A 15,080-nucleotide genomic window follows, 5' to 3' on the forward strand; every position below is an offset into this window, starting at 1 on the left:
ACAGTAGGCTTGCGGTCTAGGAATTAATGTAGCGTACCTAAAACCTAGCACGCACCCGCAGATGTTTTTCCTTTGTTTATCAGACATGTCTGGAGCAAAAATTCTCTGGCGTTTGTTCTTATACAAACGGCATAAAGTTGTGATTAACCTTATGTTTATATGAATATCTAAATATATAAAAGCAAAAGGAGACTGAATGACTGACTGACTGATCTATCAACGCATACCTAGTGCAAACTGCTGGATGGATCGGGCTGAAAGTCAAATAGTTATTATGACGTAAACATTAGCTAAACATAGATTTTTGAACATTCAACCCCTATGGTAAAATAGGGCTTCGAAATTTGTGTAGTCCACGCGGATGAAGTCGCGAGCATAAGTTAGTGTTTGATAAAAATAGATTTATAATAGACTAGCTGATCCCCGCGGCTTCGCCCGCATGGATTTAGGTTTTTAAAGATCCCGTATAGCCTATGTCACTCAGAAATAATGTAGCTTTCTACTGGTGAAAGAATTATTAAAATCGGTTCAGTAGTTCCAAAGATTACCCCCTACAAACAAACTTAACGACATTACCTCTTTATAATATTAGTATAGATAATCGCCTACACTCTTAAAAACTTCTGACTCTTTGAGAAACTCTCAAAATCCTCAAAAAAAATAGAAATAGGTAACTACTTAGTTATGAAATTATTTAGTTCCCTAATTATAATTAATATCAGACTGAACCACAACTAGTAAGTAGGTTTAGCTAGTGATAATAATATCAACACGGTAAAGACTTATATTACCGCGATCCATCAATTTTACTTATGGAGATTAACCAGAGATGAATGAGGCGAAAAATGACGAATGAAAATGTTTATGACGCCACGAATTCGGATCAGGTAAGAGACTTAATGACACGTCATACATCATCGTTACGTCGCATGAATAATGGAAGATGACTGTGAAATTTGCTGGAGGCATTGAATTGTTAAATGACATTCATTATTTAGACCCGGTATTTACGGATTTGGAAGTCAATGACGGTAATTGTGCTTTATTAACATATTTTCTTGCTGAGTCGTCGAAACATTTTGTTTAAACACAACTAATGGGTAATTAAAGGCTAATTATAGGATTTTTCATTTATTTTTTGGTGTATTTTTTCGCGTTTTTTTGTGGTATCATATCACTAATCATCAGTACCTCCTTCATCACCTGTCTTCGTTTTTGAAATGGGTTCTGGTCAGACCATAGGTTACACCCTATATTATATTCAATATAATAATTATCAGTAATTTATCGATAACAACATTGCTAAGTCACTTATCGACAGATTACAGATGGAAAGATTGTGAACCGTTAACCAATAATAATAATAAAATCTATAGAAAATCCCAGTCTCTTTATTTTACCGATCTATAACTTCTTTCAAATGTTTCAGAGCTTCATCCAGCGCCATGTAGACTTCTTGTGTGTTAGGAGTTCTAAATTCCGAAGAAGCGGACCGACTCCTTGCTGGTAACTTGTGCAGGAAGCTCTGGGTGAGAGGACAGAATACATCTGGGTTCATGGAATCTGTCTTCGATTTTCCGGTGAGGTAGCTCATGGGAACGCCTATGATGAGCACGGCAACCGCTCCAGCGAATGGACAGTACGTGAAGGAGATTCGGAAGAGAGATTGTAGCGGCTTCACAGGCAGTTGGGAACTGAAAAAGTAAGGTAATAATTGTCACTTAATCACGTAAGTTGGGGTCCCAAGGTGCTGGAATGGCGACCTCGCACCGGAAGACGCAGCGTCGCAAGACCCCCCACTAGGTGGACGGACGACATCAGACGAGTCGCAGGGAGCCGCTGGATCCACGCGGCGCAAGACCGTGGCGTGTGGGAGTCCCTACAAGAGACCTATATCCAGCAGTAGACGTCTATTGGTCGATGATGATGATGATGATGATGATGATGAATCACGTAAGAGCAAAACTCACGGGTATAATTGAGGCCTTAAACTAGGTACTTTCATTAAGTCTGTAATAGCATAGAATAGTTCTCCACTAAAAGTGAACGACAGAGCCTACAAACGAAGTGATTTAAAGGCTTGGACAGACACTGCGCGACGCATTACTAAAAGCTTTATGAAATTTAAATCGGTGGTGATGATTTTTTTTTACTTGTTTCGACTCTCGATTTCGACAGAGCTATATCTCTCACATGATTCTGTCTCGTTTTAACTCAATCTTAAGTCTGAGCAAAGTCAAAGTATGCTCTATAGATCTCAACCTTAGTTTTTTCCAACCCTGACAATTGGTGAAAGCTTCCATACAATTCCATGCATTAAGTATAATTATTTCTTGGAGCCGTGTTGGACAAATGTTTGTCATGTCTGTACCTATGTATGCTTATCTTTATAAATTATTGTAATGTCCTTTATTATTTTTACTAGAGTAGGTACCTAGTATTGTAATTATTATGTTGTTTTACTTTTAACTTTTGCATGCCTTCTGCTAGGCGAACCATATCCACTGTTTAACTTTGTAAGACTTTATGTAAATTGTGTATGGTTCTGTAAAGTAATGAAATAATTATATTGTACTAGCTGATGCCCGCGACTTCGTACGCGTGGATTTAGGTTTTTAAAATCCCGTGGGAACTCATCAATTTTCCGGAATGAAAAGAAGCCTATGTCCTTCCCCGGGATATAAGCTAACTCTGTACGAAATTTCATCAAAATCGGTTGAACGGTTGGGCCGTGAAAAGCTAGCAGACAGACACACTTTCGCATTTATAATATTAGTATGGATTGTTTTGTATGCCATTGCCATCGCATGTTGTTTGGTCAAGCCTTTAAATATTCCGTGACAAGGAAGACCGAAGAGAAACTAGAAAAACTCATAAAAATGCGAGAATCGAGTAATAGTAATATGGGAAAAGTTTTAATAAGGGGCAAATAAAACTGAGCTCAAGTCGATATCACCAGAGTTAGCGAACTGAGATTAAAACTTTACCGGGGATCTTTAGCGCGAACATCGCGGCGATGATAACCGTACCTAATCAGTTTATGTGTGCTTATCTTCAGATGAGAATATATTATAGTACGCGACAGAACTGATCAAGATGGCAATCGTGGTGGGGACGTCCCGCACACCCGCACATCCCCTGCACAGTGCACTAACCTGGTGCGGGATAAAGTGGGTGAATCAGTTTACCTCGGTTGCGATCTCTAGTCTAGTCTAGACTAGTCAAGTAGCAAGTCTACTACTAGTAATAGATTTGCTCTCTCGTAAACTTTAGCGCCTATTCGTCTTTGTCTTGTAATTTGGACTATATTGGGTACTTGCATAGATAAATAAGTAGGTACTTATTGCCGTTTCATAGCGACACTTATCATTAAAATCGGCTTTTCTATCATTGCAATGGTAGAGTCTTGATCATATTTTTAAGAGTAACTAGTTACAGAAAAAGACTGTTTTAAAAAAAATTGACTTGCATGAAACATTTTTTTTTAAATGACACCGTTTTGTTCGCCAGCTCCTAAAATATTGTTGGGCAAAAAATAATACTCACGCAGCGTTAGAAACGATTGTTGTCACGTTCACCAAATGAGTAAAGTTCGCTTTGCCGCATCCCGTGGTGACAAGCGGCTTGCCCTGAAAGTAGGGGGACATCATAATATTTAAGAGCTGTGACAGACTAGGACCGGAGGGGACAAAATTCAGGCAACGTTTTCTACTGCACTCTACTCTATCCTCTACAGAAGTTAGTAATAGCACTCTCTAAGAGTGAGATCTATAGAGCGCACTCTGACTTTGCTTAGACTTAAGACAGAGTTAAAACGAGATAGAGCTATATCTCTCACATAAACATCAAGCAAAGTCAAAATGCGCTCTATAGATTTCAGCCTTAGACTGCATCGTCACTTACCACCAGGTTAGATTGCTGTCAAGGGCTAACTCTATCTGTTACGTAATCCCATGCATATAATAGAGACAAAAATCTCAGTCAGAATAATCTATAGATTTCAGGACTATTAGCAGTATAATTATGGTTATACTACCTGAAAGGTCAATGCCCCTGTTGCTAAAGCGTTCTCAGCACCGATGAGCAGCCAGCCACAGAGTAGTAGGCTCAGTATGCAACCGCTCAACGCTCCCTGTAAATGCAAGTTAATTATGTATTCTTTCTAATAGGTGCATAGGGATATTGTTAATTAATTATTAAACCAGGTAGGGTTCCGTACCCAAAGGGTAAAACAAGACTCTATAGCTAAGCCTTCTCTGTCCTTCCATCCGTCTGTCCGTCAGCGGATTGTATCTCATGAACCGTAGGAATTAGGTAGAGAGTTGAAAACACAGAGGTGCAGTACGTATTTCTATTGCCGCTATAACAACAATAAAAATTTCAAAATGAAAATGAAATTATTTTAAAACTTCATCTATCGTCAAAGTTTTGAACTTCTTCATAATATTATTATAATTATTTTTACATCAGCGCCATCTATAGCAAATGTATCACACTACGTTGCAAAATGTCAAATGAAGCTAATCTCATTGGTTTGTGTCGACGTAATTTACATAATGGTTCATTATGTTTACACTAGATGGCAATGATTCTATTAATTGTAAAATATTATTAGGGTTGTCAATCAACAAAAAGTTTTTTTTTTCAATGTACCTACTCACAGAACAATTTGCTCTTGAGAAAACGATGCCCAAAGTGAAAAGGCCGAGGAGAGTACCCGCTGTTACACCCGTGACGCCTGAAGCGACGTGTTGGAGGCGGTCCAGTTCCTTCGCTAGCCATATCACAGAGGCGCAATATAATCCCACCAATATGCATAGCAACTGTGAAATAATATTGCCTTATTCACTTTAGGTATTCGACTTCTATAGTTCGTGAAAAATATTGTCATAGTCAAAGTCATTAATTTATTTATTATTCAAATTGACATAGGAACTTATGCTAGGGAAACGATAAGAGCTGTGTTAGTTAAAAACAACTGTGTTACAGCTATTAACGCCCACCTCCATTACATTCTATTTCTAAGCTAAATTCTGTAAATTTGAATAAAACTAATTGTCCTTTATAGAAACCTAAGCATACTCGCACTACCAATCAAAAAAGATTGAGTATGAGTTAAAGCCCACCCACCTTCATAATTTTGCAGCAGGCCAATTCATTTGTACTCTGAGGCATCCATGGTCTTATAAATTCTTCAAACACAACTCCTGATATTGAATTAATGATAGACGCAATACAGCTGTAACAACACCACAATCATAAATAAACACACGCAACGAGTGTCATTAAACTGTGTATTAGATCCATTTACATACCCCGTAGTTGCACTAAAGATTGAAATTATAAAGATACCACAGATCCCTGGAAACATTGTTGATAAATTATTAAGAAAATGAGGTACCAACTGGAAAGAAAAAAAAATAGTTTTCCTATAATATTAAAGTAGTATAAGTACAGAATAGTGATGGATTTGTAGGTATCTTTGTTTTTCACTTCACAATATATTATAGCACGCGTGAGACGTGTGGGTATGCGGAGCGTCCCCCCGCCTCAAACCCCGATTGCTATCTCGACCTGTCGCGTACTATACATTACTACTAGCAAGATGAAGTTCAAAAAAACGCTCCAACTATATCTACTTGTACTTTAAAAATAACCATCGCAAAAGTAACGTTCATATTTTCGGTCTAATACGTATAGGCACCTACCTACTTATAGAAATCTACATATTGTGAGATTTATCTTGATAGATACCAAATCAACCGAATGAACTCGATAAATATCAATTTATGTCATCATATTATGCGCTATATTAGATTTACCTACCATGAAAATCATAAACTCATAATATTGCATTTGGAACGCCAAAAAAATAGATACATAATTATAATGTGGTGAAAAACTATAAAGTACCCACTTACTTGTTCATGTTTCTTTATTTGTCCAGTCAGCAACGGGTCGCAGCCAGCAAACCAAGCATACAACACCAGTCCAAGGAAACATGATAACAACTTCATAAGTATTATCCCAACGCAGGAGATTGCCAAACATATTCTGGCTTTGCTGATTGTGGGCACGGCTAAAAGTTTTTGTAGAGAAGACTGACTGAGAGCTATCTTCCAAAGCCAATTTGTGCTTAAAGCCAATGTTACTACGAAAAATGAAGTGTGGTGAGCAAGTTCGGGATCTGGGCTGTAATTAAAAGTTGAAGATTGTGGCAGCAGTCAAAGGTGGCAAGGTTGATTTTCGTGCCAAGCAATGCAATCACAAAAAATGGAAAGTGCACAAAATAATCCTACAGAAGAGTGCAGTCAACTTTTTGTTAATATATAATCAGAATAAGCGGAGAGTTATAAATGACAAATATATTTTCAATGCACTTACTCGTAAATAACTAATCTACTGCCATGACTAGCAATCTCCCACATTTGTTTGAAGCCCAATGGCAACAGAGCCAGGCCACTCGGTAGAGCAGTGCCAGCGAAGGCCAAGAAAGTCGTCACGATACCAATCCCGACTATAGCTCGTAAGCCACCAATGGCAATAAAAGTGGAGCAAGCAACGCATACCACTGCTGTTATACGACTTGCTTGAGGATTTGTTACTGAAAATAAAACATAGATTGATAACTATAATAAGAAAAGAGGTTGTTCAACATCAAAGGTGTTTTTCTACTAGAGCGCTTCGCTTTTGCGTGGAACTGATTTTCATCCCATAGCAGCCGATTTTAGACGGTAAAAAATGATTTTCGATATCACACAATAACATAATGATAAAGGACGTTTGTAATTAAATAATAATATTTCTGTGTCCTATCGCTATTGCCAACTTTTATAGATGTACGGTCGGCCTCAGAAGTTTTGGCCTTTAACTGTGCTTGAATTTCAAGAAAATAATACGAATAAAATGAGACAATTACTCGTAATTAGTCGTATTAGGACTACTCAATGGGACTTTACATAAATAAATATAGTATTAATGTATTCATCTTAATTCTTACCTAATCTGAATGCCATAAGTGGTACATAAGGCACAATTGGCAACAGCATAAGCTTACTAACAACAAACAATACTGCCGCAATTGTTCGTGTGTGTGTAGAAAATCTTATTTCTAAGTATTCGAAACTAGATGACAGCTGCAGTCTGTGGAAAACTGAAAGAAATTACGTTATAGTTTTATAAGAGACTAACTAACTGGTGCACAGCATGTAATGCAACGTTTTACATCGATTGTACTATTCTTGCCTTTGACCAAGTGTCAACATTTTACAAAGTTACAAGTTTACAACCCAATCAAATAAAAGATACGCAAATGTATAACAATTTAACGACATAGTACATATAGTAAGTAATTAGGAACTTATACAATTTTAGAAATTCGCAAAGAGCTTATAATATAAATACCTAAAGTATTTATGGTATTTATTGTTATTTCTCATGGTAGTTTGATTTCTTTGGAAAGCCATTATTATTATTAGGACTATAAATTACAGCCTATTATGTTCAAAAAGTGTTTGAGTTTCTATTAGGTACGTGAAAAGACAAATTAAATTATGTACCATACAAATAAAAGTGAGACATCATACAAATATTTACCTACCTGGCAAATAAATCACAGCTGTTAAGAAAGTGACAATGATAAGCGACAGCGCCGATGCCCAATACTGAGTGCCTCGAAGATATATCTCAACTGGCACACCGAGTAATGTTATGCTTGTTAGATGACTGAAAAAAAAATCAAACTGTAAATATTATTTAAGTTTATATGCAAAAAAATTACGATTATTAAAATTAATGTTAGCAACCCTATAGTCATTTTTTGTCCTGGCGGATCCACATGCTTGCAACAAACAGCAAACAGCAAGTGGACGCGTGTTGCGTAGGTATGCTTGCCAACCACAAATGAGTAATTTCTCTAATCCGTGTTGCCAACGCTTTGGAACGCTCCGATTGGCAGGCAAGCCATCTGTTGTGTTTGCCGATGCTTGCTAAAATGTTTAAAAAATAAAATAAAATAAAAATCTTTTTTATTCAAATAAACTTTTACAAGTACTTTCGAATAGTCGGATGCATCTACCACTGGTTCGGAATGCCTTTCCTACCGAGAAGAAGAAGAAGAAACTCGGGGGTTGCTCCTTTCAAATATTTGATATGGGTACAAGATTATGCCATGTATAAAAAAGTATGTAGTTTGTCGCAAGCATGGTGGCACCATCAGAAAGTTGTAATGTTAATGAAGCGATGTCCAGCAAAATAGTCCTATCAAAGTTATAGGCTCAACACAGGACAATGTTATCTTTATGAGACATTCAAAATTAGCGCAGGAATTGCTTTTATGAATGTCCTTTTTAATTGGCCACTGGTTCGGAATGCCTTTTTTACAGAGAAGAACCAGCAAGAAACTCGGCGATTGCCCTTCTCAAAGATTCGATGTAAATAATAGTATGCCATGTGGGTAGGTATAAGTAGGTACCTACCTAAAAAGAATTGCAATTCCGCGCATAGTTGTAGCGATTTATTTATGCTAATATTCCGTAATAAATCGATTAAGTAGGTAGGTAGTTAAGTACCTACCTACCACGTAAAATAGAACAAGTAAGTGGTACCTATAATATAAAATAGAGGAAATAAATAACAAGTAGGTAGGTATAATATAAGTAAGTTGGTAGGTTGGTACTTATCAATGATATTTTTCAGTCAATAAAAATTTTGAAACATACTTAGGTAAGGTATTTTTGTAAAGGTAAAATATAATCGTTAATAAAATTATAAATAAATAAAATAAAAAGACATTTATTCTAAACTTCCTTAGTTAGCTACATAGTATAGTTTTATTAGTTAGTACATTTTCCTTATTTTCCTAAGTTGGTATGTTAGTAAGGGAACGCTATTCGCTATGGAACATGAGCCCCTTTGCGGGCAAATCCCTCTCTCAACCTCTTCCACTTCTCATTATCCTCGCCCAGATACAAGTTATTTCCTGCAATTTGTATTATCTCATCAGCCCACCGTTTGAATGGCCTTTCAATATCACTGTTGCCTAATCATTAATTAGAAAAAGTAAAATATTATAGAAAACGAACTCACCTAGCTATCAAAGCCAAAGAAATTGATACGACAGACATGTTTTTTGCACCAAACAGAAATCCAGCCACCGTGTTGTATTTATTATTCACAAACAAAAAATACAAGATTATTCCAATAACAACGCCCAAATTGATTCCGAATAAGCAATATTCAGCCACATTAAAATAAATTGGAGACACTGGTATTGTGGTATTCCTCATTTTTGTTTTGTTTATTTAATTAAAAATTCAAATTAAATAGCGTCGTTAATTAACTTTTGATATAACGTGTTTCTGTCGTGCGCCCGCGTGCGAATAATTTCATATCAACACAACGTAGTACTGAACAATAAGATAATGATGGATTTATATTGAACCTTTTGGCAAACAATGGATTTATTTTCTTCTATTTTATTAAAGGTTAATTATTGCCCTTGAATTAGATAAAAAGCAGGTAATTATTAGCTTCTCTAAAGTATCTGTTTTACTATCTACCAGTCCTACCGAGTACGTTTTTAGGGTTCCGTACCTCAAAAGGAAAAACGGAACACTTATAGGATCACTTTGTTGTCTGTCTGTCTGTCTGTCTGTCTGTCTGTCAAGAAACCTACAGGGTACTTCCCGTTGACCTCATCATGAAATTTGGCAGGTAGGTACATCTTATAGCTGACATTTGGGCAAAAAACTGAAAACCGTGAATTTAGGGTTAGATCATGCAAAAAAAATTAAATTGTGGTCATGAACTAATAATAAGTATTTTCAATTTTCGAAGTAAGTAACTATTTCAAGTGGGATATCATATGAAAGGTACGGGGTACCTGTACATTCTTAAACAGATTTTTATTTATTTTTATGCATGATAATTTTTGAATGATCGTGCAAAATATCGAAATAATACGACTGTAGTACGGAACCCTCAATGCGCGAGCCTGATTCGCACTTGGCCGGTTTTTTATTTTTTACTACCTAATTACTTAATTAGTTAAAAAGTTACTACTAATTTGGTAACAATCATGTTAGATTTGGGGTACTCAAGTATATTAAGACTTTTCGATACTCTTTTATATTTAAAATGAAAAGCAAAAAAAAAAATAAAAAATTTAATAAAGACCATGGACAGTGGACACGTTTCTTTTATTTTTGCTACTTATCTTTGCCAGAGCCATCTTTTATTAATATCTATAACTATGACCAAGTTTCATAGCCTGCAGCTAGCTAGGTTTTTAAATGCGTTTCCATCGTTCTGGTTAAGGAGTTGTGGCGCTATTCAATAGATGGCGTGCTATTAGAACTTTTTAATTTTTAACTGACTTTCAAAATTGAAGTGGTTCTCACTTCCCAGTTCTCAACTTGGCAAGTATTAAGTAATCCTGTCCTTCTAAAATTTACATTACATAGAAAATAATAATAATAATAATTTGTCCTTGTCTCTCTTTAAATGAGTTATCCAAAAGTTACATGGGCTACCTACTTTAGGTATTCGTCTGGCAGCAAGACAGCATGGTAGGGCACGTAGCCACCTAGTCACGACCGAAGCCTCCCACCAGACAAAACCATTTTGTTATAATTTTATCCCTTTTCCTACACGATTCTAATGGCGCGATAAATTCGCCCTCATAGGTAGGTACGTACAGTCAACCCCACACAAAATGTACATGCCACAATAATACCTATACCACATGATTTAAAGGCCATAATTCAATGAACCACCACAACCCGAACGTACATTTCTGTACACAAATCATCTAATACAAAATATCACAAATATTTCTTGTCCAGAACACTGGGTGACAGAGAGCAACCTATTCAGGGCTGCCATCGAGATGTTTTAAGAGGATATCGGTAGTTTGAGCGATCACAGTGAAAAATAATTAAGTACCAACACAAAAATGCGTCAGGATTTAGGAAATCACCCGATTATTATAATCCTAAGAAAACCACTGCTATTTAAATGGATCACGACCCCCAGCAGTGAGGGGTATGACGCAGAGGAACAGGACAAAAAAGAGGTAGCCAATTTCCGTCATTAGTAGGTACCTATTTTCGCTTGATTTTCTATTTCATTTAAATCCCGCAGAAACTCTATTTTTCTGGGATAAAAATAGCCTAGTAGTCTCCGGTATGCAAGCTATCTACATAGGTACATCCGTACCTACATTAAATCCGCCGAACATTTTTTGTTCTGTAAAAGCCCCTTACAAAATAACAGATAAAAAAAAAAAAAAACATTTTTTGTTACAGAATCGGATGCTCCGAAATCGGTCAGTAGCGCACGTCTAAAGTCTTGCAAATGACAGCCCTGCACCCAAACAAACGGAAGCTTCAGGAAGGAGGCGGGATGGCTCAGTTGAGAAAATGCAAGACAGGGACAGAGCTTATAAGCTTCCCACCGAGGGAAAGGGACAGACACGGAGAAAAATTAAATTATATTTCCCAATGGTGTCAGCCAGTTATTAAGTGGCCAGACGCCATTTTGAATTATTATATTTTTTATTCCTTTTCCCCAGGTTTCCCTTTTGTACGAGGAATTCCTTTTATTTTGTAATAGTTGTGGGACCCGAATTGCAAATGGATTCGGGTGTTAGTGGTTGTTATAAATCATGTGAATTCTTTAGAGGACCCCTATGCGTCATTAGGAGTCCAGGAAGACCTATGCCTCGTTATTACTCTTTTCTAAGTCATTTACTCTGTTATAAATCTACCTATGTAGCAAAGATAGTCTTAACAGAGAATTTATAGAATAACCCAGCGTTCATCAAAATATTTTATGTAGAGTAGGTATATGATAGGGCATAAAATACGGAAGTCAAAATAGGCATTTAGAATTAATAAAGTAAGTAATGAAAGAAGATTTCTTCTTTGGTTGACTCTTCGACTAGCAAAGGTCGGTAGTCAGTTTCGTATATTTTGTTTTATTTTTGGCGAGGCACTCGCGATTTTCTCTACTCACTCTTTGATGTTACGTAGGCAGAGCTTTTTCTGCGAGTGCGACCTACACCTCTTTTTCCGGCAATTTTGGAGTTGGAGTTCTTACCTTTCATGCATGACCATTGTACCCCAGTTATGCGACTTTTCTCATCTTCATGATATGCCTAAATTCGCGTTTGAGAGGCGATTTTTTAGCTAGCCAATATTTATTTATTAGTTTGGCACCAGACCAGGCACTTTAATTATAATATTTTAATCATTGTAAGGACCTGCACAAGGACAACCTAACTCTGAAGAAATGATTTATACCATGAACCCTAGAAAAGTGAATAGTACAATATTGCACGAGACCGGGAAGTAAGCGTTTTCTGGCTGCGTAGTAAGTGTGAATTAGACGGCCGAGCCTTATAGGCGCGCTTAGTTAGTTTTCTGGACAGTCGTCATTTTGTCCGGGAATTTTAACTTTCAAACCAATCTACAGAGTCAGGGTATGAAATGTACCTATTTCATATAATTTTTTAGAATAATAACCTGCTGGTTTCGGAAACCATGATTATAATGACGTAATCGCAAAGGCTTCATCCCTCACTCAATGGGCCCTTTCCTTACATCTTCGACGGCTGGGGTGAAAGAAAATTAAAAAAGCCTTTCTTAAGGGGCGGTTTTTACAATCCGCATTATTGGTCCTTCAAAGGGTCTGTTGGATAGTGTCTCCTTTATTATAGCCTGAAGTGTTACTTTTTGAATAAAGAATTGAGAAGATCAACATGACCCTAAGAGTTATGGGCTGCTATAAAAAAACAGACGCGCTGAATTGAGAACCTCCTTCTTCTTGGAAGTCTTGAAAATTTATAGATAAAGCCAAGTCCAGTGGTATTAGTGGTAGTGGTGATCCAGTATTACTACATGTGCCATTTTGTTCAATAGTTGAAAGAAGTAATGATTTCTGAAAATTAGCCTTTTGTACCTCATACTTTGCTTGTGCTTAGGTTCATCCATCAGCTTGTATGCATAAATGAACAAGTGTTTTTTAGACAGCGCGCCACCACGTACGGTCCTCCACCGTCCTCATCTACTCACTTACCATGAACTTCTTTAAAGGTCTAGCAAGCTGAAAGTTCTCCTCTACATTCCAGAACGTGTCTGCTCCAGCGGCCAGCGGTTTTACGACAGACACAACCTTCCCACTGCCACTTCAGCTTATCCTCTAATGTCAGTTCCTTTGGTTCTCTTGCAGATATCCTCGTTGCGTATTCCCTCAGAGAGACACTGCTTAGGTCATGCTGACGTAAAAAAAGGTTTAATTCGTTTTACATCATTTTACTTTTATTGCTTGATACAATCGTTTTTTCCCCGCAAGGGTTAGTGCGAACGTAGGGGATGACAGTTTAATCAAACGTTAAGGGTTGAAGCTTAAAATAATCTTCGGAGCAGTTACAGCCCCGGGCGAATGATAAAATGACGATAGCCGGATATGGGAAGAGATGAATTGGTTACTTCGGGCGTTTCGTTCTGACAGTGACTATTTAAAAAGATAATTCTCATGAAATTCGTAATGATGATCAGGCGCCCTAATAACATTTCAAACACTATAAATTGATATTTTAATATCAATTTATAGACATATTGTGTTGAGTGTTCATGTAGGTAGGGAAAAAGTTGTAATCACCTTGTTTGTTTCCTTGGTTTTAATTGTGATTGTAATTAAGTAGATAGTTAAATGAGAAAGGGACGGGAAAATGGTCGTGATTTGACATCAAACACAATATGTTATTTATTATTAAAATTACGACGTTTTTTCGTCCGTTTCCATTAAATGTTAGGTATAATAGCAGATTAGAACACGGATGTTAACTTGTAAAATATACCTATTAGCGGTGTTACCTAAACGGATGGATGAGGAAGGCTGAAAACAGGGTGTGGTGGCGCTCGTTTTTTCAGATACAAGTTAGCCCTTGACTGCAATCTCACCTGGTGGTAAGTGATGATCTTAGAGATGGAAACGGGCTAACAGGCTTTTTAATACGCAAACTTTAGGACCAATTTAGTCCTATTTTAATAGCACAGCATTTTCATGTCAAAGTAGAAACCAATACCATAAAGTATTCAAACGTAAATACCTCTTACTTCAAATGTATATTAAAGAATTTTCCTTTAAATTAGTCCCGTATTACCTTGTCGTTCGCACGCGTGTAAGCTTTAAAACGAGCGATAAAAACAATGTAATGAAGGAATAATAAAGATTTTAAGAAATTCTAAAAATCTATAAAAATGGGTAAAAGTTTGAGTTTGATAGCGTAAAAGAAATGGCTTAATTTATTGAAGTAATTTTGAAAAAGACTTAAGAGTAATTTTAAAAAAAAACATCCTTTTTAATGACCGCTTATCAGAACAGGTGTTTCAGCTGTTTAGAGACTGCTATATTCTATAGAGGTATTTTTAAATACGTAGTAGGTACCTACTAGAGTATAGGTTAGTTGCGTCTCATAGTTTAAAAGCTCTATTTATTACTAACTACATGTTAAGACTTAAGATTTAAAAAACCGGTCAAGTGCGAGTCAGGCTCGCGCAATGAGGGTTCCGTACTACAGTCGTATTTTTTCGACATTTTGCACGATAATTCAAAAACTATGATGCATAAAACTAAATAAAAATCTGTTTTAGAATGTACAGATGAAGACCTTTCATATGATACCCCACTTGATATAGTCACTTACTTCGAAAGTTGAAAATACTTGTTATTAGTTCATGACCACAATTTAATTTTTTTGTGTAATCTAACCCTAAATTCACGGTTTTTAGATTTTTCCTCAAATGTCAGCTATAAGATCTACCTTCATGCTAAATTTCATGATTCTAGGTCAACGGGAAATACCCTGTAGGTTTCTTGACAGACAGACAGACAGACAGACAACAAAGTGATCCTATAAGGGTTTTGTTGTTCCTTTTGAGGTACGGAACCCTAAAAAACATTTAAAACTCATTTTTAATAATGGAATCTTTTTTAATGGAATCTAGCTTGCATTTAGTTTTTTTGGAACCACGCTTAAAGGTTCTTATATGCGGACGTTTGTGAAGAAATATTGT

The 15,080-nt window shown here is 36.5% G+C and overlaps 1 protein-coding gene across 4 annotated transcripts; it reads right to left on the reverse strand.

The window, feature by feature from the left end:
* Positions 1 to 1,373: 1,373 nt before the first annotated feature.
* Positions 1,374 to 9,403, reverse strand: LOC117988306 (sodium-coupled monocarboxylate transporter 2-like). Of its 4 annotated transcripts, XM_069502867.1 has the most exons (12): positions 9,088 to 9,203; positions 7,806 to 7,988; positions 7,601 to 7,725; positions 7,001 to 7,153; positions 6,385 to 6,604; positions 5,922 to 6,192; positions 5,316 to 5,404; positions 5,131 to 5,239; positions 4,662 to 4,823; positions 4,037 to 4,132; positions 3,547 to 3,629; positions 1,374 to 1,694 (listed from the first exon to the last, which is right to left on the reverse strand). In XM_069502867.1, the coding sequence occupies exons 2-12, from the start codon at positions 7,814 to 7,816 to the stop codon at positions 1,397 to 1,399; spliced, it is 1,617 nt and encodes a 538-aa protein (XP_069358968.1). In that variant the 5' UTR covers positions 7,817 to 7,988; positions 9,088 to 9,203; the 3' UTR covers positions 1,374 to 1,396. The 4 variants fall into 4 exon arrangements, 2 of the variants coding, with proteins under 2 accessions (XP_069358968.1, XP_034831327.1); XM_034975436.2 differs by lacking the exon at positions 7,806 to 7,988 and having other exon boundaries at positions 9,088 to 9,402; XR_011237510.1 differs by lacking the exon at positions 7,806 to 7,988 and having other exon boundaries at positions 1,642 to 1,694; positions 4,658 to 4,823; positions 9,088 to 9,403.
* Positions 9,404 to 15,080: the final 5,677 nt, after the last annotated feature.

Source organism: Maniola hyperantus, chromosome 14 (genome assembly GCF_902806685.2).
Source record: "Maniola hyperantus chromosome 14, iAphHyp1.2, whole genome shotgun sequence".
Classification (NCBI taxonomy): Eukaryota; Metazoa; Arthropoda; class Insecta; order Lepidoptera; family Nymphalidae; genus Maniola; species Maniola hyperantus.